At 41.0% G+C, this 22,944-nt stretch overlaps 1 protein-coding gene across 1 annotated transcript in view; it reads left to right on the top strand.

Moving 5' to 3' along the window:
- RAB10 (RAB10, member RAS oncogene family) overlaps window positions 1–12,523 on the top strand; it is a 71,018-nt gene extending 58,495 nt beyond the window's left edge. Inside the window, exons 3-6 of the mRNA XM_024552542.4 lie at window positions 3,032–3,170; window positions 6,399–6,488; window positions 7,606–7,707; window positions 9,987–12,523. Coding sequence (XP_024408310.1) covers window positions 3,032–3,170; window positions 6,399–6,488; window positions 7,606–7,707; window positions 9,987–10,070 — 415 coding nt within the window. The 3' untranslated portion in view covers window positions 10,071–12,523. The remainder of the gene's footprint in view (window positions 1–3,031; window positions 3,171–6,398; window positions 6,489–7,605; window positions 7,708–9,986) is intronic.
- Window positions 12,524–22,944: the final 10,421 nt, after the last annotated feature.

Raw genomic sequence — 22,944 nt, 5'->3', positions numbered from 1 at the left:
AGAGATTTATGTGGCCTGCCCAGCCCCGAGACTGCATCTGTCTTACCACTTATCGGTGCATCCCTACTGCAGACAGTGCTTGCAGCGAGTAGTTTATCCCACACGCCTGATTTAGTTTTATACTGTCTTGATCATGCACGAAGATTCTAATATATCTCAGGCACTTGCTAGTCAAAGAGTACTTCCTGTCGGTTCCCCAGGGATTATATAAGTTCCACCGTAATCATTTTTGAGGCTTGAAGACCCAGATCCAAGGACTGGCAGATCCATATTTTGGTGAGACCTCTCTTTCTAGCTTGTAGATGCCCGCCTTCTTGCTGTGTCCTTAGATAGCCTTTATTTTGAGAGGCAGAGAAAGCCGAGATAATTTTTTTAAAGAAGTTTGTTGGGGAAAATAAATTTTTGTGGGTGTAGACAAGCTTGTGCTAAAACGTATATGGAAAAGCAGGAATACCTAAAACATTCAGACAGAAAAAGAAGTGGGAGGAACCAGTGTGCTTGCTTTTAGGTCTTGTCTTTTGCTGCAGTAGTCATGACAGCATGGTGTTGGGTAGGTAGGGCACAGACACAGGTCACCGAAACTGAATTTTTAAACCCAGAACTAGATTGAACCACGGCCTGCTGATCTTTGCCTAAGGTGCAAAAGCAAATTCCATGAGAAAAGAATATTTCCTCAAGTTTTTAAACAAATAGTGTTAGAGCAATTGGACCCCCATAAGCAAAAACATGAACCTCTACTTAAAATTCACACATTGTACCAAAAGTAACCCAAAATGTATCAATTTAAATATAAAATGTAAAACCAGAAGTCTTTTAGAAGAAAACATAGGAAGAAAATTTTTGAGAACTAAGACTAGGGGGAGAAATCTTAGGTGTAACACTAAAACCACAATCTATAAGCAAATTTAAAAAGTAAGTTGGACTTCAACAAAATTTTTAAAACTTTTGCCCTACAAAAGATCCTGTCAAGAGGATGAAAAAATCTAGTTACAGACTTGGAGAAAATATTTCCAACAACATATCTGACATATAAAAAGAACACTCAAAAGTTTAAAAAAAAAAAAAAGGCAATCAATCCAATTAGAAAATGGGCAGAACATACATAAACAGACATTTCACCAAAAAGTGTATCATATGCATGGCAAATAATTACATGAAAAAATGTTTAACATCATTAGCCATAGAGAAATACAAATTAAAATGATGATGATGTCACGACATGCCTAATTAGAACAACTAAAATTAAAAATAGTGACACCACCAAATGCTGATGGCATGCAGAGAGATGGATCTCTCATACATTGCTAGTGAGAAAGTAAAGTGATACGGCCACTGTAGAAAACTTCGACAGTTTTTTAATAAAGTTAAACATATTTATGATATGGTTCAGCAATAATATTCATGATGTTCATTCAAGAGAAATAAAAAATTTTAGGTCCACACAGAAACTTAAACATGAACATTCATAGCAGCTTTTTTGTAATAGTCAAAAAACTGGAAAGAAGCCAAATATCTTTCCATGGGTAGATGGGTGAACACAGAGTGACATGTCGATACCATGAGATACTACTTAGCAAGAAAACAGAACAGACTAGTATTATATTCAACAACTTGGATGGATCTCTTTCTCCCTCCCTTGCCCTCTAAAAATAAATAAATGAAATCTGTTTTAAAAATATATTTTATTGATTATGCTATTACAGTTGTCCCAATTTTCCCCCTGTACCCCCTTCTACCTGGTACCCCCAATCCCTCCAGCAATTTCCCACCCTCTTAGTTCATGCCCATGGGTCATGCATATAAGTTCTTTGGCTTCTCCATTTCCTATTCTTAACATCCTCCTCTCTATTTTGTACCTACCAATTTTGCTTCTTAATCCCTGCATCTTTCCCCCATAGTCTCCCCTCCCCTTCCCAGTTGATAAAGCTTCAAATTATCTCCATGTCTCTGATTCTGTTCCTGTTCTGCTTGTTCGCTTAGTTTGTATTTTCAGATTCAGTTGTTGATAGTTGTGAGTTTGCTGCCATTTTAATGTTCATAATTTTGACCTTTTTCTTAAATAAGTCCCTCTAACATTTCATGTAATAATGGTTTGGTAATGATGAACTCCTTCAGCTTCTGGGAAGCTCTTTATCTGCCCTTTGATTCTAAATGATAGCTTTGCTAGACAGAGTTATCTAGGTTGTAGGTCCTTGCTTTTCATCACTTTGAATACTTCTTGCCAGTCCCTTCTATCCTGCAAAGTTCCTTTTGAGAAATCAGCTGACAGTCTTGTAGGAACTCCTTCGTAGATAAAACTCCGTTTTTCTCTTGCTGCTTTTAACATTCTCTCTTTATCTTTAACCTTTGGCACTTTAATTATGATGTATTTTGGTGTGGTCCTCTTTGGTTCCATATATAAAATCCTCAAAACATGTTTGTGCTGATGAGAATGATCTATATAAGAGGAAGAAAGTGGTGATGCAAACAAGAGGGGAAATTAAAGGAGCAAATTATATGTCTTAAATCATTGGTTTTGAAGGTATGAAAAATACTATTTACATGTTTTTGTCTTATTTATAAATAAGATTATCCTTACAATGATTCTGATGATTCTAAAGGTAGATGTAGTTACACTCTGGTGTAGTCCTTTAATGTTCTAAAATTTCCACATGCTTTTGCATTACATTATAGAGCTAGACCACTTAAAAATGGAACTCCAAGAGTTGTTATAACATTTACTGGTGTTCGTTTTAACATAACTTCAGGAGGGGTTTTTTGGTCACTTTCTCTTGTTTCCCTTCCAGTTTTTCATCCAGTATAGGTAGGTCATTAGTTTGCTTTAACTAAAAAGTTTTACGCATACATACATGTTTATGAGTAACCATATAATGGTTTGCCAATTAAGAATTAAGTTAGTGGTGGCTCTATTTTGCATGCTTGGCATAGAGTAGATTTTGATCTATATTCCACCAAACTGTTTGACAGTTTCACCTCTTATCTAGAATATAGTAATACCAAAATGCTCACAAATTATTGTTGTTTATTTCAGGGATACGGCAGGCCAGGAGCGATTTCACACCATCACAACCTCCTACTACAGAGGAGCAATGGGTATCATGCTAGTATATGACATCACCAACGGTAAAAGTTTCGAAAACATCAGCAAATGGCTTAGAAACATAGATGAGGTAAGACCTAGAAATTGCATAAACCCTTCATGTGCTCGATTGAGGAGAAAAAGTATTCTACTTGATCTTTAGGATGTAATGTATTATTATGGAGCATTTCTACTTTGTAAAATGTTAATATTTTTTACCTTTTTCTTAAATTTGGAGGTCTATCTAGAACTTCATTGAAGGCAATTACTAAGTTACCCAAAAACTCTCTGTAGCCATCCTATAAGATGGCTCCAAATAGAAGCTACCGATGGTTTTACACACCTTTTGTTACGCAAAGTATTTTCAGTGCTGTATCATCTCCTTCCCCTATCACCCAGACATGGACTGTGGGGATTTTGGGGTCCCCTTTCTTTGCACCCTGTTACAAGAGGAATTTACCCAGGAATGGAAGGGTGGTTTAACATATCAAAAAATCAGTGTAATTCACCATATTAATAACAGAAAAACCATGTGATCATTTCAAAAGAGGTAGAAAAAATACTTGACAAAATCCAATACCTTTTCATGATAAAAACACCCAACAAACTAGAAATAGAAGAGAACTCTCTTGGCATAATAAAGGACATCTGTGAAAATCCCATAGGCAACATCATACCTGCCCCTGTACAATCAGGAACATGATGTGGATGCCTATTCTGGTCCCTGCTCTGCAGCATTGTGCTGGAGATTCTAGCAGACAGACGGGGGCACTGGAACTGTAAAGTTGAACTCTCATTTTCAAGTGATCTTGTACATAGAAAATCCTTAGGAATCCATACACATACAACCAAAAACAAGCCATTAGTGTTACCGAACCCTCCCAGTGTGGGGTGGGGGCAGTCCTACTGCTCACTGTCTACCAGGCAAACCTCCAAAGATAGGGTTGGGTGGAAAAGAAAGGAATCTTTTATTTAATGGAACGTTTCCGCCAAAAATACCTGGGTAACAGAAGTAAGGGGAAAGAAGAAGTCAGAGCAGACGACAAAAGTAATCTCATTACATCGACTGCTTAGGTTCAAGAACTGAACACAAGAACGAAAGTTGTTCGCAGTGCTGTTATCAACAAGGTCTTTGGAAGTAATGGCAGTTTCTGCCTCAAAGCCCGTCCCCTCTAAGAACCCAAAGACAAATCACACTGTGACCCTCTGCCAGCCCAGTTCAAGGTTGCACCAGGAACCTCTTTTCCCACCAAAAGTATCTTAAGCATGGGTGGCTTGGCTGGTCTCTGTTCGCTGTCCAGCTTCAGGCATCTTTCAGAGTCTGTGCCCCCAGGCCTCCGCTCATAGGCCTGCACTGGTCATCATTGGCAGGCCCACTGCTGACCATTAACATACCCCCTGCCTGGGGAATGGGAAAGAACCAACAGCCTTTTTGCTTCCCGGCACACTGGGCTTCCAAAGTCCTGTCCCAGAATCCCATGCATGCTGAAAGCCAGTGGGAGTGTCCGGCCTTCTGACTGATGAGGGCCAGTATCCACCATGTTTGCCTTTGCTCCTCCTCCGGTCACCATGTTTAACAAGGGGACCAAGTCTCCGGTCACACATGCGCAGCTCATATCCCTCCCCGGTTTCTGGGGGTGGGGGGTGTCCCCAGTTACCTTAGCACCACCAGTAAACAAGTCCTGTAAGGTTGCAGGGAACAAGATCAATATACAAAATCAGTTGTTTCTATACACTAGGACTGAATAATACAAAGATGAAATTAAGAATATAATTCCATTTACCAAAGCATCAAAAAACTGTGAAAACTTAACCAAAGAAGGAAGATTTGTACACTGAAACTGTAAAATGTTGGAAGAAGTTAAAGATCTAAATAATTGGGAAGACCTCCCATGTGTATCAGTGGGAAGACTTCATATTGTTAAGATCGCAGCACTTCCCACGGTGATCTACAAATTCAGTTAATCCCAGTCAGCTGCTTTTGGTGGAAATTGACGAGCTCATCCTAAAATTCATGTGGTAATGCAAATGACCCTGAATAAATAGCCAGCCTTGAAATGAGGAATGACATTTAAGCTGAGACCTGAGGAGATGAGTAGAAGTCATCCAGATAAAGAAGGGGGCAGGTGGAAAGAGTGTGATGGACTCAAATTTAAGATAATCAAAACTCATAAAGTACTCTTGGTATCCAGAGAACATAACTACTTGGCTCTGGGGATACTCCAGGACAGGTGCATTGGGCCAAAGATGTGTATGATTTGCAGCTATTTTTCTCCTTCCATGGGTTGCTTTTTCACTTCGATAATATTACCATTGACTCACTAAAGTTTTTAATTTTGATGAAGTGTAATTGTTTTTCTTTTTGTTGCTTATGCTTTTGGTGTTATAGCCAAGAAATTATTGTCAAATAGTGTCATAAAACATCGTGTTTTCTAAGAGTTTTATAAGTCTTATACTCGTATTTAGGTCTGATTCATTTTGAGTTCATTTTTATATATGATTTAAGTTAAGGGTACAACTTCATTCTTTTGCATGTTTCTATGTAGTATTCTTCACCATTTGTTGAAGATCATCCTTTTCCCACTGACTGGTCTTGACACTCTTGTCAAAAATCATTTGGCTGTATTTATGAGTTTATTTCTGCACTATTTTGGTCATCTGTACGTCTGTCTTTATGCCAGTAGCACAGTTTTGATTACTGTAGCTTTGTAGTAAGTTTTGAAATCAAGAAATACATATAAATCTTCCAACCTTGTACTTCTTTTTCAAGATGGTTTTGACTATTCAGGGTCCCTTGAGATTCCATTTTAATTTTAGGGGTGGATTTTTCTATTTGTGCAAAAGATTTCATTAGGATTTTGATGGAGCAGACATTTGTTTTTAACTGATTTTTCTGCATGGGTTCTTGTGACCTAGCAGTATAGCTCTGAGACTTTTAAGGGCTCTGTAGAATTTTTAATTAATGTTTCTATAGGACAATACCCATTATCTAAAATCGTGATCCAGCTTGGATTTAGATTATGTACGAGAGATTCTGGCTTCAGATCTTTTTTGCCTCTCTCTTCTTTTGATGAGAACATATCTACTAATTAGGCAGCCTCATATAGTGGGAAAATAATGTTTGATAGGGATATGTCCTTATTGTGTCTTTTCCCTAAGTGTAATTTAAGAATTTATGTAAGCTTTTACCATGGAATGATTTGGGGGTAGTTCCTTTAAAACATTCAGACTATTGATACCATATATTGAGGAAAAGTCATTTTGAGTAGTAAGCCATAAGTCACGGGATTGTGTAAATAAAATTTTTATTCCATTTTAGCATGCCAATGAAGATGTGGAAAGAATGTTACTAGGAAACAAGTGTGATATGGATGATAAAAGAGTTGTACCTAAAGGCAAAGGAGAACAGGTAAAGAGTTCTGAATGAGCCCTGGCGGGGTAGCTCAGTTGGTTAGAGCGTAGCCCTGACAGACCAAGGTTGCAGGTTCAATCCCTGGTCAGGGCACGTATGAGAATCAACCAATGAATGCATAAATAAGTGGAACAACAAATTGATGTTTCTCTCTCCCCCTTCCTCTCTAAAAATCAATAACTAAAAAAAAAAGCTCTGAATGAAACTAATGTGCTGCCCTTTCTTTGTGAAGATGGCATTGCATTTGATTGTTTTTACCGTAGTGATAATGGAGTGCCCTGGGCTGTTCACATTGGTTTTTAGATGCGTTGGAAGGAGTGGTTTATGAGTGCATTTATTTCAATATGTATCCAAAGGTTATAGAATTAAATCTGTGGCAGTACTATTTTTAGCCTTAGAAAGCTACAGAGGGGAAAATACAAGTTACTGATTGTCAAGTTTTTAAATTTAAAACATTAAAGTGGTGTATCAATTAATGATTCCATAGTTTGACAATCAGCTGCCTATGACGAACAGAAACTAGATGCTGCCTTAAGTCACTTTAGTCACTTTGAACTTTTCTCAAGTTTCCCCCGGAGTAAAACACAGTTGACCCTTGACAGCGTGCCGACGCCTCACCCCCATGCAGTCGAAAAGCCATGTATGACTTCAGACTCCCCAAAAACTTGACTATAGTTGTCCCTCTGTATCTGCAGGGAGTTGGTTGCAGGGCCCTCTGTGGATCCCCACATCCAAGGACACACATGTCTCTTACATAAAATGGCATAGGATAATGCATACAGGGGCCCCTGCATCTGCAGGTACAGAACCCAGGGGACTGAAGGGCCAGATGTGTATTTACTGGAAAAAATCCGCACACTTGAGATCCGTGTTGTTCAAGGTTCAACTGTACTTGTTTTAGAATACCTGAAGTAAGCTCTTAGAAGATTCTGTTATTTTTGTTCATTTTTAAAGAGCTTGACTGTTTGAATGTGGACCCATTGAAATAAACTTTTATGTAAGCTACTTGGAACTGCTGCCTTTAGTGTAATGTTACTGTTGCCTCTAAGATGCTAAAGTCATCAGTTGGCACTGTACTTGATAATTTTGTGATGACATTTTGCTTCTATTTTAGATTGCAAAGGAGCATGGTATTAGATTTTTTGAGACTAGTGCAAAAGCAAATATAAACATCGAAAAGGCCTTTCTCACATTAGCTGAAGATATCCTTCGAAAGGTAAGTTCCTATTTTTATTTATTGTTAAGGTGCTCAGTTTCATAGGTGAACACCCAGTCTTTTCTAAAGTACTAGGTTTACATACAAAACGTGGGTTTGGGTGATATTGTTTTGAAACATTTAACCGTCACCAGTATCTAATCCTCGAAGTGAATTAAGGAACTGGAAGAACAGCGGGCCATGTAGAAATCTATAGGATCTAGTCGGCAGTAATAGTTAATGTCCTGAGCTCCCACACTTATTCTCTAGTCCCTAAGCCCCTACTCTTCTTTTCCCCCAGCTTTTTGTCTGGTCTGTTGTGTTGTGGCTTTTCTCTTTACTTTTGGATTCATTTCTCTTACACATCCTTTGCCTTTCCATAGATCATTTTTTAAAATTTAAGATAAGAGGTGAATGTATTCTGTATAGTCATTCTCATGTGCTAGTAAAGGGCATGTCGATATTACACACTGAATAAACAGAGTAGATCCACCCCCAAATTTTATCTAGCCAGTCATTTCAATCTGTGATGTAAGAAGAATAATAAAAATTAGGCTGAAAATGTGATCTCAGGGAATTCATTTTACCTCAAGGTTAGTTTCTGTGTTTCATTCATGAACACCAAAACTTACCAGTGTGAGTAACTTGTGACAAAATTGATAAATCTGATTTTCATATTTTCCCTCAAATGACTAGATTTGGTTTTAGTCCTGAATTCTCTGTTCAGTCTGTAATAATTTATATGCAAATAAAATTAGAGAAAACCTGACATAAATCTTAAAAGGAAAAACATTCATTGTATAGAAGAAAATTTCATTGCTTCTGGTAACCTTTCAGCTTTTAGTTTTCAAAAACCAACCCAAAGATTAAAAAAATATGTGTGTACATACGCACACGATGTAAACTGTGATAGAGGTAGAATATCAAGTAAAAATCTAGTAAGATCTCTGAGAAACCAAGCAACTTAATTTTTCAGAGTGAAATGGTGTCCGTTAACTATGAGTGTTCAGACTGGATAAAACAATCTCAGTTACTGCTGTCCAAAGTGACTACAAAACAAAACCTGTGTTCTTCCACACCTGTCAACATCCTGCATATTAAGTCTGATGGCTGTGGCATAGTGAGCAGTAAAAAGCAAGTTAGGATACAGTTGTGTAGTGCGATCTTATTTTTTAAATTATTCAGACACACGTTTAGCATCATACTGTAAGTGCATGGTCACACCCACACTCGGTTCTGTTTAGCGAATAAATATCTGGAAGGATGTAAACTCTTCCATATGAGTACTCCAGTGCGGGGCGGCAGTAAGAGAGAGGAGGGCGATGCATGACAGAATCATGAATTGTAGAAAGTACTTTGTATTTCAGAGATGGGTGGGTCGCAGTGAAAAATCATTCCAGTATTTACAGAACTATCACAAACTTGTTGAAATACCCTTGTCTCTGTTCTTTCTGGATATTTTGGTCTTCTCCATTGTTTTTTATTTATTTCTGCCCGTACTATGTTCCTTGATCTTCTCATCAATCTTTGCATTTTTTAAAAATGTCACACACAAAAAAATAGTGCTGTATTGTCATTGTGTAATCTATGTCCCACTGAGGTAGATCTTCCTTATTTCATATTAAAGGTTAAAAAGTATGGATGCACCAATAAATAAAGATCTCAGTGTAGCATCTTTCCCATGTAGACAGGCCCAGGTATGAGGTAGCATTTTTTTCATACACTTTTCAATCTGGTAATATGAGTTAAAACGTCAAACATAAACTTGCTTACCATTAGGTTTGAAGCACAGTAGTGGTTTTTGACTAGCACCTTCTTGTGCAGTACTTTTTCTTTTGAGTTGATAAAAATCATTTCGTAATGCAAACTTCGGTCTCAAAAGGCAAGAAACTACACAGAAAAGGGCTGTTACACTTCTCTGAAGTTTGACATGACCTAACATTAGTTTTGTGCGTATGCTTGATAATGCTTTTAAGTACTAAGTACTCAGGGGTCAGGGGCTAGGAGATGACAAATTTCCCTGCTAAAGTGTTAGGGGCAGAGATTTCAGAAGCTTTTCAGAGATTTCAGAGAAGTGCTGGGAGGCCTCTAGACATTTCACAGCTTGGAGAAAGCAGGCAAAGTGAATATCAAGAACAAAGCTTCCACATCTTTACTTTGCACAGGGGAGAAAACCTGTCTTGTGACTGCAATTTCATTCTGTTACATATATTAACGTTTATGAGAGTATTTCTGTTGAATATTGATTTATCTGTGACAGTGTTTTTTCATGGGTTACTTTCCTTGTGTGTTCGTTCCAGACCCCTGTAAAAGAGCCCAACAGTGAAAATGTAGATATCAGCAGTGGCGGAGGCGTGACGGGCTGGAAGAGCAAATGCTGCTGAGCGTTCTCCTGTTCCATCAGTTGCCATCCACCACCCTGTTTTCTCTTGCTGCAAAATAAACCACTCTGTCCATTTTTAACTCTAAATAGATATTTTTGTTCCTCATCTTAACTATCCAATCCACCTATTTTATTCGTTCTTTCATCTGTGACTGCTTGCTGACTTTATAATTTTCTTTAAACAAAAAAAAGTGTATAGAAAAATCATGTCTGTGACTTCATTTTTAAATGTACTTGCTCAGCTCACCACTGCATTTCAGTTGTATTATAGTCCAGTTCTTATCAACATTAAAACTTATAGCAATCATTTCAACTCTATTCTGCAAATTGTATAAGAATAAAAGTTAGAATTAACAATTTTATTTTGTACAACAGTGGAATTTTCTGTCATTGGATAATGTGCTTGAGTCCCTTTAATCTATAGACATGTAATAGCAAAAGAAAACAAACAAAAGCCAGGAAAACACTCATTTTCGCCTTGAATATGTAAATGGGATTAATTTTGTCCTGTGCCTTATGTGGAAAGGAACTTTGGTTTTTCCTTTTTGTTTTGTTTTGTTTTGATGGAAGCATGTGCAGGAGACATCCAAACATAAACCATTAAAATGTTTGTAGTTTGCTTGGCTGTAATTTTCCAAGTAGTTAATTGAGGACAAAGGATAACACGGAAGTGACAGCTTTGGTTTGCAGAGACTCATTTTAAGTGGCCTTGATATTTAAAACTACTCCTTCCATCGGTTCTTCTTCTTGGCCACTTTTCTCCTTGTGTTTTTTGTCTTCCTGCATGCTGCTTTATTTGCTTTTCCCTCCCCACCACTTTGTGGTGTGAGTTATTTTAAAATGGAAGGGGCAAACTAGTAGGTTTGTCGAGTTTAACATAAAGCACTGATTTAACTTGCTATAAGTAAACTGAAAGAAAATTCTAACTGCCTACTATTCAAATGTCAGTTAATTGTGTCTTCCCCTTAGTTTGTCTCTCCCCTAAAATTTCTGCCCCAGATCCTTTCATTTGCTGTTTGACTTCACACTCCTCTTCTCCTTCCCTCTTGGTGCCCTTAGCCATTGCATTATGAAATGGAAGAGTTCATTGCATGCACTCGTGTTTGGAGGGTGTCGTGGTTTGTCTTTCTAAGTAGGTATATAGCCTATTCACTTTCCTAGAATAAATCTTTAACCTGAATTTGGGTAGCCTCTGTTTTGGCAACTCCTCTAGCAGTTTGGTAGCCCAGTAAAGGTTGTTGAAAAAAAGGTGGGGAGGAGGAGTGAAATTTATTAACACGTTTGCCAAATATATTGAGATTTGGCCTTCGAAGAACACTTTTTCAGTGTTAAGTTATCTTTACCTTAAGATTTAGAAATACCTTAGTGTATTATTAATTTTAAGTCCTCTCACATCCCTTTGGAAAACATAATAAATTACCATGGATTCAGAAAAAGGACAACAAAAGGCTTTTCATGTAAAGATGAGATCTCTAGCCATCTTTAACCCTGTCCTTTTTTTTTCACTTCATTTTTCTAGTTTTGCTTCATTGCTTATCGTTAGGGTAGGGTAGTTAAGTTTGCTACGCTGCTAGCATCCTAAGATGATACCTTTGTTGAAATAATTATGAATAGCATGATTCATTTCTGGCAGAGGCTGAGTTTAGGACAGCAGCTTCCATTGAACAGTCTTTCTGTGTTGTGGACAGCATTTTAATGCCCTCTTGGCTTACATAAACAAGTAGGGACGCATCTGCTACAAATACCCGTGAGTTTTTCAGATAGTGCCCTAAAAGCAATTTTATATGCCTCACTGGTGGTTGTTCCTAGCTTTTTTCCCCCTCACTTGACTTTATCATTGTTTACTACTAGTAAAAGCAGCATTGCCAAATAATCCCTAATTTTCCACTAAAAAACAATAAAGAAATGATATTAAGCTTCTTAAAAAGTTTTAAGGTTAAACCTACTGTTGTTAGATTAATTTTGGTGTGTTCGTGCTTTCCTTTATCTGGAATGTGGCAGTTTTTGGTTTTTTTTTTAACCTTTACTCCTTATTCAATTCAGTCAGTGACTTAAGGTTTGAGAGCTAAGCACTGGGGTTTTTTGGGTAACAGACTGACAGTTTTGTCGTTTGCATAATTATAATCGGCATTGTACATAGAAAGGATATGGCTACCTTTTGTTAAATCTGCACTTTCTAAATATCAAAAAAAGGGAAATGGAGTATAAATCAATTTTTGTATAACCTGTTTGAAACATGAGTTTTATTTGCTTAATATTAGGGCTTTGCCCCTTTTTCTGTAAGTCTTTTGGGATCCTGTGTAGAAGCTGTTCTCATTAAATACCAAACAGTTAAGTCCATTCTCTGGTACTAGCTACAAATTCGGTTTCATATTCTACTTAACAATTTAAATAAACTGAAATATTTCTAGATGGTCTACTTCTGTTCATATAAAAACAAAACTTGATTTCCAACTGTGTGGCTTGGTTTTCATTTATTTGTGGAGTTGAAAATGGAGGATGACTTTGGGAAATAATGCAGAATATTAGAGGGCAGAAAAAGAAAGGAAATAACTTTCTCAACTTCAGGAAAACAGGGAAGGCAATTTCAAGAACAATCCTTGGTAAGAAGCTACGTTAAAAAATAGTCTGATTCCTAGGGTAGTAAAGCAGAATCATCCTGGTGTCAAGAGATATGCCACAATCCTAGGCACCTGCCAGCTCACCCTGCTGGAGTGCACCAGAGGCCGACCACGACCGGAGTCGGCGGTTACCTGTGGGCACGGAGGCAGGCTCGCCAAACTGGAGGCTGAATCCTTTTTACAGTGAATCTTAGCTGAAAAACAAAGTATTTCCTACTTGTTTTGTGAACCATAATATGAGATATCTTTTTCATGTAGAATGTCGTGGAAGGAAATGTTTAATCCTGTATTAAGGCCATAGTAGTCAATAAATGAAGATATGTTGATGGGATTCTTTCTGCTGGAAGGGCAGTATGTCGAGGTTTTCGCCTACTGTTTATGAGAATCACCTGGAGTATTTTTAATGCTTCCCCATTCACTCCCGGTGTGTTTCTGCTTCGCTGTGTCTGGGTGAGGCCTGTGATTCTGCTTTTGTGATTGGTACAGCAAAGTTGAAGATGGTCTCTACTCTGAAATGCATAATCTAGTTTAGAAGCAAAAGCAGTTAATAGTCAGCTATGCATATACAAGAGCCAAATAGTTGTGGTCCAGGCTTTAAGTGCAGTTGAAATAACTGCAAGAATAAAGAGCAAGAACAGTGGGGGTGGTTTTTGAGGGAGGAGGACATGAGTGGGTTCTTATATAATGCAGATTGATTGACTAAGGCCAAGAGGAGGGTTAGAAGGACCCGTGGGCAGATCAGGAGGAAACGTGAGAAACTTAAGTCCAACTGGACAATGTGATGGGCAGTTGGGAGACCTGGTAAGCGGCCTAGGCAGCCGTGTGAGGAAGACAAGTCTAGGTAGGTTGGAAGAGAAACAGGTTCCAGGGACTATGTGAAGGGGAAAGTCTTGCCTACTAGAAGCTTGCTGGGTGCTGTGGCACTCTTGGGTTCTTTGGGTTATGTCCTCAATAACCTGGTGAGGTAGTGCCCAATGGACAAAGATAGATTAAGGTTTCACAGCCAGTTGGAGCTGAGCGGGGTCCTGAAACCAAGCCTCACACCAGTGACCCTTCGCTCCTAGCAGTTTCTCAGGATACAGTCCTATGGTTTGGTCCTGATGATTGTAAGTGGGGTGGTAAACATGTGCCAGAGCCAACAGCAAGATAGAATGGTAGAATGTAATCTTACCTATTTAACGGAACCATTCAGCCTGACTTTGGTGCCTTCTAACAGGAATGTCCTTGAAAAGTAGCTCAGTTCACTACTCTTGCTTTATTTAAACCTTATTACCCCTCACCACCTGTCTAATTTTTAGGTGTCCTCCTCCACACTGTCTTTTGGCAGAAAGTAACAAAGTCAATTGCTTTTCACAATTGTCTTAATTGGCTTTCTGAGGATAAACTTTGAGAGGGTCGTTTTGAATGAGTAACAGTGGTGAAATAACTCAAAATATAGGGGAGGGGAAAGAGGGCAGCTGCACATAGTTTATGCAGCTCCCCAGGTGGGTTTGCGATCTTTTAAACAAGACCGTGGTACAGTGTGACTCAACAGAAGATCAAAAGTCGTGGAGGGCAGGTGAGGGCTCTGAGCTTTAATGGGACCCCTGAGTTAGGTCTGAGATTCCTGGCATCGAGAGAGGAGGAGAGGTGATGTATTACTATTGCAACCAGTTGAAGAGAGCATTAACAGTTGGTAAGGACAGAAAATCTCTAGCACAAAATTCACACATTTCTACCATTAAGGGTCATTTACAAAGTGAAAATGTCTCCATAAGAATGCATAAAATTGCTGTATGTCTCATTTTTTTTAAATTGCAGTAAAAATGCAAGAGTAAATTGTAGATTGATGGTGACAATTCTACAGGGAGCTTTAAAAAGTCTACATTTGTAGCTTTATGATGATTTTACTTGATATAGACAGTTTATTGCTTCTGAAAGAAAGGGTAATTAACATTCTTACTAAATTGTCAAATGGCCTCAGTTGGTCTTTTGACGAGCTAGAGAGTAGTCAATCCAAGATTAACTCCTCAGGGGAGTGCTCGAAGTGCAGTTTCAGCGCCAAATGGGAAGGGTCCATTTGCTCTAGAAACCAGAAGTTCAGGAAGCAGAGCTGATGCTACAATGACAATGGTAGGACTCAAAGGAGAGGCCATTTCTCTATTACAGAGTGAGAGACATCGACTCATCGCTCCACCCATTTATACCTCCATTGGTTGATTCTTGTATGTGCCCTGAGGGGGATTTGAACCCATGACTTTGGGGTATCCAGATGATGGTCTAACCAACTGAGCTACCCGGGCAGGGCAACTGTGCCTCATGAAGGGCCTGAAGAATCCCACTAAGGCCTCCTAAGTTTCACATCGTCAAACAATTTAGGTCTGGAAGATTCTGAAGGCAGATGGTGGAGTGCAACTACCTGGACGAAGTTACTGAGCGGCATCTCCTCCAGGCGAGCTGGCTGGGGTGAGATTTGAAGTCATCTGTGGGGTAGGGGGCCGCTGCTCCGTGCCTTTGTGTATGGCGTCCACATTCCTGCATCTGTGAGAACACTGGGCCAGGAGCTAGTCACTCATCCCTCTTAGCACAGGCTAAGCTCTGTTTTCCTAGGGTAGGTATGGCTTTTCCAGTTTAAATTCTGGGTCACTCATGTGGGAGTTTACATGAATGTTTTTGTGCTTGTCTTATTTTCTAATCACTCAGCTTTGGGGCTCTTCCCCTCACGGTCATCTAGTCCTGTTCAGTTTTCTTACATTACCTTCTGTCTTCCCCTTGGCATTCCCACTGTCTGGTTTTGGTACTTGCACCTCTCTTCTGGACCACTGCATTAATTTCCTAACGGATCAGCTAGTCCATCTTGCACAGGTGAGAATGTTCATCTTCTGAATGCCCTGCTTCCTGCTCCAGAATCTACAGCAAGGATCTGTCAGGGATCCAACAGTTGAGGACCTTCTCCAGCTCCCAACACACTGTGACAGCCTTAACTTTCAACCAGCAAACCTCACTCAGCTATTCGCAGGCCTCAAAACAGGTCCAGCAACAGTCGTTGCTTCTCCCACCCCTTTGCTTTATTAACACTCTACTGCAACAGTTTTGGTCCTTTAGCTGCAAATGGTAAAAACTAACTTTGGCTCATTTAAACAGTGGGGAACATTTATTAAGAGGATATTTAAGTTGGATTTTTATAAGAAGGTGGTAGTGGCATGATTTTCATTTTACACAAATCCATAGAAACAGCAACTAGGATAGCAAAACTAGTTGACAGGGTAGTCCCACAAACCCCCAAACACAAGCGGGTAGGGACAAATCTCTGACCCACAGGAGCTGCACAGTATCAGCATCTGTGCAGAACCCAGGGGAGCAAAGGGGCGTGTGATGTGTGTAAGAACTCCAAAATAACCAGCAGGAACTTGAAGGCTTTGCAAGCCGATTTGAGAGCAGTGGCTGAGCCCTTGATAGCTAGCGAACACGGGATCCACTTTATGCTCTGTGAAGACTTCCACAGTCTGGGCCCTTTTCCCACTAAATCATCTTTTATGCATTTGGGGGGAAGTAAGGAAGGTGATGGGAAGGAGGGAAAAAGCATTACAGGAGAGTGAAGACTGTGCTCTTTTGAGGGTGGTTTACTTGAGGGGACTGGAAAGAGTCATTTCAAAGTTGTTAACAGAAACAATGGGCAGGACCTGCTCAAGGCAAAGACAAACGTTTTGTTAGATAAATTACATACCTGGAGCATGACTACCCATGTGACGGGCTGGGTTGGGGACCTGCTCAGTTTGTGATCAGATCACCCTGTGAGGTTCCTTCCCTTTTTGTCCGCCCTTCCTTAAACAGACTACTGGTAACTGAACAGTGATGGGGGCAGAGTAAGCTATTGCGGCATATCAATTATTTTGAGCTGAAGGTATTTCAGTTTCCAAAATTCCTCATCTGCCTAATAGCATACCTCCCCAAAGAAGTCATTTGTCATAAAACACCCCCAAGGGAGCAATCTCTTCTTGGAGGGATTTGTACCACACCCCAAAACACTGCCTCCTATGTTGTACTTTTTTACTAAGTACTGAAAAGTACTTACCTTCTATCTATTCTCATAAGGGTCCAGTTATCTTCCCCTAAAGTCATTTGTTTTAAATGCCTTTTCTGTCCCAACCCCTTGTAAGGAGCCATCTGTTCTCTGCCCTTCCCCATTCCCTGTTAAGGTGGTATATAAGCCCCACATTCTGGGAGGCGCATTCGTCTGTGAACTCCCAGATTCATAGTTAATGAAAATCTGCTTTTCTCCTGCTGATCTGTTCTTTGTCAGCGTAATTTGCAAGTCTCCAAACACTGCTCCTAACAGAGTGGTTTTTCTCCCTATAGTAAACAAGATGATGTTTCTCTACAGAGAAATATTCCAACAAAAAAATAAAGAAGTAGCCCTGGCTGGCATGGCTCAGTAGATTGAGCATCGGCCTCCCAACCAAAAGGTTGCTGGTTCGATTCCTGATCAGGGCACATGCCTGGGTTGCAGGCCAGGTCCCCTGTTGGGGGTGCGCAAGAGGTAACCCATCAATATTTCACACATCAATGTTTCTCTCCCTCTCTTTCTCTTTTCCTCCTCTCTCTCTCAAAATAAATAATTTTTTTTTAAAAAATGGCCAAAAAATAAATAAGTAAATAAGAAAAGATAGAATTCTATTATTTTGCAACCTTTAATGAATTCAGGGGTCTAGGGATGATCCGTGGCTGCTAACATCACAAATAGAGACCCAACGGAATGAAGACATCCAGACATGTACGCACCTTCGGACCGAAAGCACAGCAATTCCTATGATGAGACCACGCCCCAAAGTGTCGAACCCCAGATCACACCTCTGTTCCAGATCCAACTACCAATTTACAGAAAATCCGAGGACAGAGGAACAGATCAGACTACAAAAAGTAAAAAAGAAAATAAAAAGACTGATAAAATTTTGCAGAACAATTGATTCACTTTTCAACAGTTAAATTTTAGAAAGAATGTAAAGTAACAAAAGACCGAAATTTTAAAAAGCAGGTAAAACTAAACCGTTATGTGTTCAGAAAAGTACAGAGGTAATATACTGTAAAGAAAATTAAGAAAATGATTACCTTCAAAGCCAGGAGAGGGCTATTTCGAGCAGGGACGGAGGAATCACAAATAGCAGGAGAGTTACAAAGGGACTCTGAGGGATACCGAATCCTGTCTTCTGACATGGATGTTGTTTACGGAGGAGTTTGCCTTATGACAATTCATTAATCTACACATTTGTCTTATGTGGGTTTTAAATCTTGTATTATATTTCAGCATAAAAGGCTCTGTGTGTGTGCTTAAAATTATTTTGGGTAGCTCACAATCTCTAGGACCACAGAAACAGTTTCAGAGTCTGTGCAGCCAAGACCAAAGCTCAAAATCAGGCTTAGCGAAATGGGCCAGCTGAGGCCCTGCAGTCCCTGCTGCTGAGCATCATGCCCCAAGAATTGTCCCTGTTACCTCTGGAAACATAGCTGTCACCAATGCAAAATCCTTGCTAATAAGGTTGATGTCGCCTCTGCTTCTTTGTTTCAGTCGTTTCTGCTGCAAAGTCTGGGGTGGTTTAGTTGGGAAAAGCCCAGAATAGGTGCCCACGTTCCATATGCCAGGGAAGTGGGGGAAAGAGGATCTTGTCTTCAGATTCAGTAGTGGGAGGTGAGCTCTGATGCTACAATGGAGGAGTCAGGTGCTGGTTGGACAAAAAGAATGACAAATGTCCCCTCTGCTCATGATACTCAAATTTAACAGCATGTAAGAATCACCTGAGGTGACTTCCAGTCAAGATGGCAGTGCAGGTAACTGCAGTACTTGGATCCTCCCACAACCATATCAAAATTACAGCTAAATTACACAACAGCCATCATTCAGAACTGCCTGAAATCCGGATGAATGGAAGTCCTACAACTAGGGATTTAAAGAAGCCACGCAGAGACTGGTAGGAGGGGCAGAGAGCAGAAGGGGCTGGTCCCCCACCCATGTGTGGCAGATAAAAATCAGGAGGGATATCTTAGCTTGGAGGTGCCCCCTGAGGAGCGAGAGGTCCCAGCCCCACACCAGGCCCCCAAGTCCAGGGTTCCAGTGCCAGGAAGGGAAGTGTTCATAACTTCTGGCTGCAAAAACTGAGGGGAATAGAGGCTGAGTGAGACGAAGGCTTCTAGAGTCCCAGGCATTTCCCCTTAAAGGGCCTGTGCTTGACCCTACTCAGACTCACTCCTGGTGAGCTCCGCCACTGGGGCAGCAGCTTGAAAGGCACCAGAGACATACATGGAGGAGCTGAAGTATCTGGCACCAGGGCGAGAGGTGGGGACAGCTTTCTCCCAAACAGAAGTGTTGGCAGGGCCATTGTTTCTTTGGTGAGCCCTCCTCCAAGAGAGGGCCGGTGGGTGCCATATCTGAGTCTCCATCAACCTGGCTATCACTGTTTGCTCTGTCCTGGTGATTCCCTGAGACCACCAAACTTTCGAGACCACCCAAGCTGTTTTCAGTGCCTTTCCATATGAATGGCTTATCTGGACTCATGCTTCAGACTTGCCTAAAATCTCTGAAACAGGGAGCATCTGTCCTCAGCATACCCCATACCTCTCCCTAAGAGGCCCCAGGCCTGAGCTAGCAGCAGCCAGCCATGGTTTGCAGCTTGGGCCCAGCAAAGGTAGCAGGCAGCTGCAAATCACTCTGTAACTAAAACCGGGAGGCCCTGGGCAGAACACAAGCAACAGCTGACCTTGGCCTGTGCCTCACGGGAGGCCCCAGAGCCAGCGCACCAAGTGGACAGCTTCAGACCACATTGAAACACCATAAAACCACCTCCGCAGTGACACACTCAAGGGGCAGACTCAGCAGGCACCAGAGCCCTGCTGAAGTCCTGCTCTGTGGGGCGGGCCCTGCACAGCTGGTCCTCCTCAGCATTGGTGGTTGCAGTCAGTTCTTGCAGTGGATCAGCCTGGGGGTAAACCCCTCCCACTGACATGCCAACAGCAATGAAGGCTGCACTACAACAGGAGCGGGTGCACCGCCCAATGGGGGTGGGGACGCAATTGGAGGGACCAGCTTGGGTGCTCAGGGAGGCTGTGCCACTGGACCCTACAGGACACCTACTACATTAGGCCACTCTACCAAGCCTGGGAGATATAGCAGCTCTACCTAATACATAGGAACAAACACAGAGAGGCTGCCAAAATGAGGAGACAAAAAAGAAACATGGACCAAATGAAAGAACAGAACAAACCTCCAGGAAAAAAAAAAAACAACGAAACAAAACAGAGACAAGCAATCTCCTAGATGCAGAGTTCAAAACACTGGTTGTAAAGACACTCAAGGAACGTAGGGGAAGAGCAGGTGAACTTAGAATTTCAACAGCATAAAAAAGGACAACCGTAAAAAAAGAACCAAGTAGGAAGGACACAATAACTGAAAGAATAATTTACAGGGAGTAGAGTAGATGAAGCTGAGAATCTAATCAGTAATTTGGAATATAAGGAAGCAAAAAAAAAAAAAAAAAGCACCAAGCAGAATAGCAAAAAGAAATCCCCCCAAAATGAGGATAGAATAAGGAGCCTCTGGGACAACCTCAAGAGCACCAGCATTTGCATTGGGGGGGTTCTAGAAGAAGAAGAGAGAGAGCAATTCATTGAAAACCTATTTTAAAAAATAATTACAGAAAACTTTCCTAACTGGTGAAGGAAATAGACATACAGGTGCAGGAAGCACAGACTGTCCCAAACCAGATGAACCCAAAGAGGTGACACCAAGAACATTATAATTAAAATGCAAAAAGTTAAAGACAAAGAGAAAAGCAACAAGGGGTGCTGGCTGGGTAGCTCATTTGGTTGGAGTATCGTCCCGATGCACCAGGGTTGCAGGTCCCACCCCCAGTCAGTGCACACCCAAGAGTCAACCAATGAACACACGAGTGGGTGAAACAACAATGTTTCTCTGTGTGTGTGTGTGTCTCTCTCACATACATACACGATCAATAGATTTAAAAATAATTTTTTAAAAAACCAGCAAGAGAAAAGCAGTTAGTTACCTACAGGGGAATCCCCATAAAACCATCAGCTGTTTCTCTACAGAAACTTTTCAGGCCAGAAGGGACTGACAAGAAGTGTTCAAAGTGATGAAAAGCAAGGACCTACAACCTAGATCACTCTGTCCAGCAAAGCCATCATTTAGAATTGAAGGCAGATAAAGTGCTTCCCAGACAAGGTAAAGCTAAAGGAGTTCTTCATCACCAAACCAGTACTATATGAAATGTTAGAGGGTCTTCTTTAAGAAGAAGAAAGAAAAAGATACAAAATAGGAACAACAAGATGGCAATAAATATCTATCTGTTAATAAATTAATCTAAAAAAATAAATGATGAAGCAGAACAGCAACAGACTCATAAATACAAGAGAACATCTTGACAGTTGCCAGATGAGAGGAGGGTGGGGGGAATGGGTGGGAAAGGTGACGGGATTAAGACGTAGAAATTGGTTGTTACAGAATAGTCATAGGGATGTAAAGTGCAGCATGAGAAATATAGTCAATGATATTCAAATAACTATTTATGGTGTTAGACAAGTACTAGATATATTGGGATGATCACTTAGTAAGTTGTATAATGTCTAATCACCAGGGTGTACACCTGAAACGAACATAATATTGTATGTTAACTGTAATTGAAAAATTAAAAGTTTTTTTTGAAAGGAATCACTTGGGAAATGCTTTTAAAAATCAGTGCCAAGGTTGTACCCCAGCCCAATTAACACAGATTCTCTAGGGTGAGACTGGCATGTCAGTAGCTTTTTGCTTTTTGTTTGTTTTGAACTTCCTGCGTGATACCCGTTTGCAGCCAAGTTCATGAACCGATGCCTACACCCTTGCCACTCAAAATGCGGTCTTCAGATCAGCCACACTGGAATCAACTGGTGCTTGTTAGAAATACAGAATCTCGGCGCACGGGCACACACACACATGCACACAGCCCTACTGAATTGGACTCTACAATTAAACTTGAGAAGGGCTGTTACATACTGTTCTTCCAAGGGCATCCCAAGACCCACCAGCAAAGCTAGTCCCCACTTCTGAGCAGAGAAGCGACCTCTCCCTTCTCCGTATGGATAAGAGCACATTTGGCCTACATTTGTGTTGGGCATTTATTGCGACTTCTTTCTGTGTGGTTGCTTTTGTTGACACATCTGCTTACCAGATTGTACGCTCTGGTGGGCAGGGCCTCTGTCTTGTCTGCTCTGTGTCTGCACAGCACCCAGGGCAGGGCTGCCCACGCAGCAGGAGCTCGGGACACGGGTATGTGAGCCAGTGACTTTTTTCCTGCTTCCTTCTGTCCAGCACGTTCAGCAGAGGTGCTGCTGGCCTCCTTGCTCCCACCCTCACTTGCACGCACTCACATTTGTATTGCAATTTAAAAGCAGCTTCGAATATAACTAAAAGAACCTTAAACTTCAAGTCCAAGGCTATTCCTACCAACTCTCTCCAGGTACAGGATATATTGCTTGTGTCCTGTGGATCTCTGGTCCTGGGAGGTGGACTCGAAAGTCCTTGGAGACTCAGTCCTGTGTAAGTATTCTATGATTCTGGGGTTCCCCTCTGCTGGATTGACCAACCTTCACAATACTCAACTCTTGCAGGTTGGCAGGGCTGGGTGTGGAGAAACTATCAGTTAAATAGAGTCCTTGAGCCACCTTGTGACCATTCTTGGGAACTGCATGTCTTCAGTGTGTCACCTCTCACTTCCTCTGAGCCCCTCAGTCTGAGACCCATCATCAAGAATTTATGGACCAGCCTGCGAACCAAAAGGTCGCCCGTTCAATTCCCAATCAGCTGATGGATGTTTCTCTCCCTCTCTTCCTCCCTCCCTTCCCCCTCTCTAAAAATAAATAAATAAATAAAATCTTTAAAAAATGGGAGATGGAATACAGAACTAACTGCTGTAGGACAGAAGTTACAGCCTAGATGTCCCAAGGAGGGGGGGCGCCAATAAAAAGTGGGCAAATTTTCCCTGAGCCCCAAGACAAAGAGGGAGACCTGAGGCCCCGGAAACCAGCGCTGGAGGGCTGTGCAGCCGGCTGCGAAGCAGCCCACCTGGGGAGGACCTGGAGGTCGAAGGCTCCAGGAAAACACGTGCGGGAGGTTGTGCTGACACGTGTGTTACACAGCTGAGGGGCCACGTGCAAATAATGAGGAAAGCTTTCCATCAGACAGGGAGAAGGCTCTCTGAGAGCAGGGCTAAGGCCGGCCTTCTTGGC

Source organism: Desmodus rotundus, chromosome 5, assembly GCF_022682495.2.
Source record: "Desmodus rotundus isolate HL8 chromosome 5, HLdesRot8A.1, whole genome shotgun sequence".
Classification (NCBI taxonomy): Eukaryota; Metazoa; Chordata; class Mammalia; order Chiroptera; family Phyllostomidae; genus Desmodus; species Desmodus rotundus.
The sequence above is the reverse complement of the archived record's forward strand: the minus strand, read 5'-3'. Positions and strand labels throughout refer to the sequence as shown.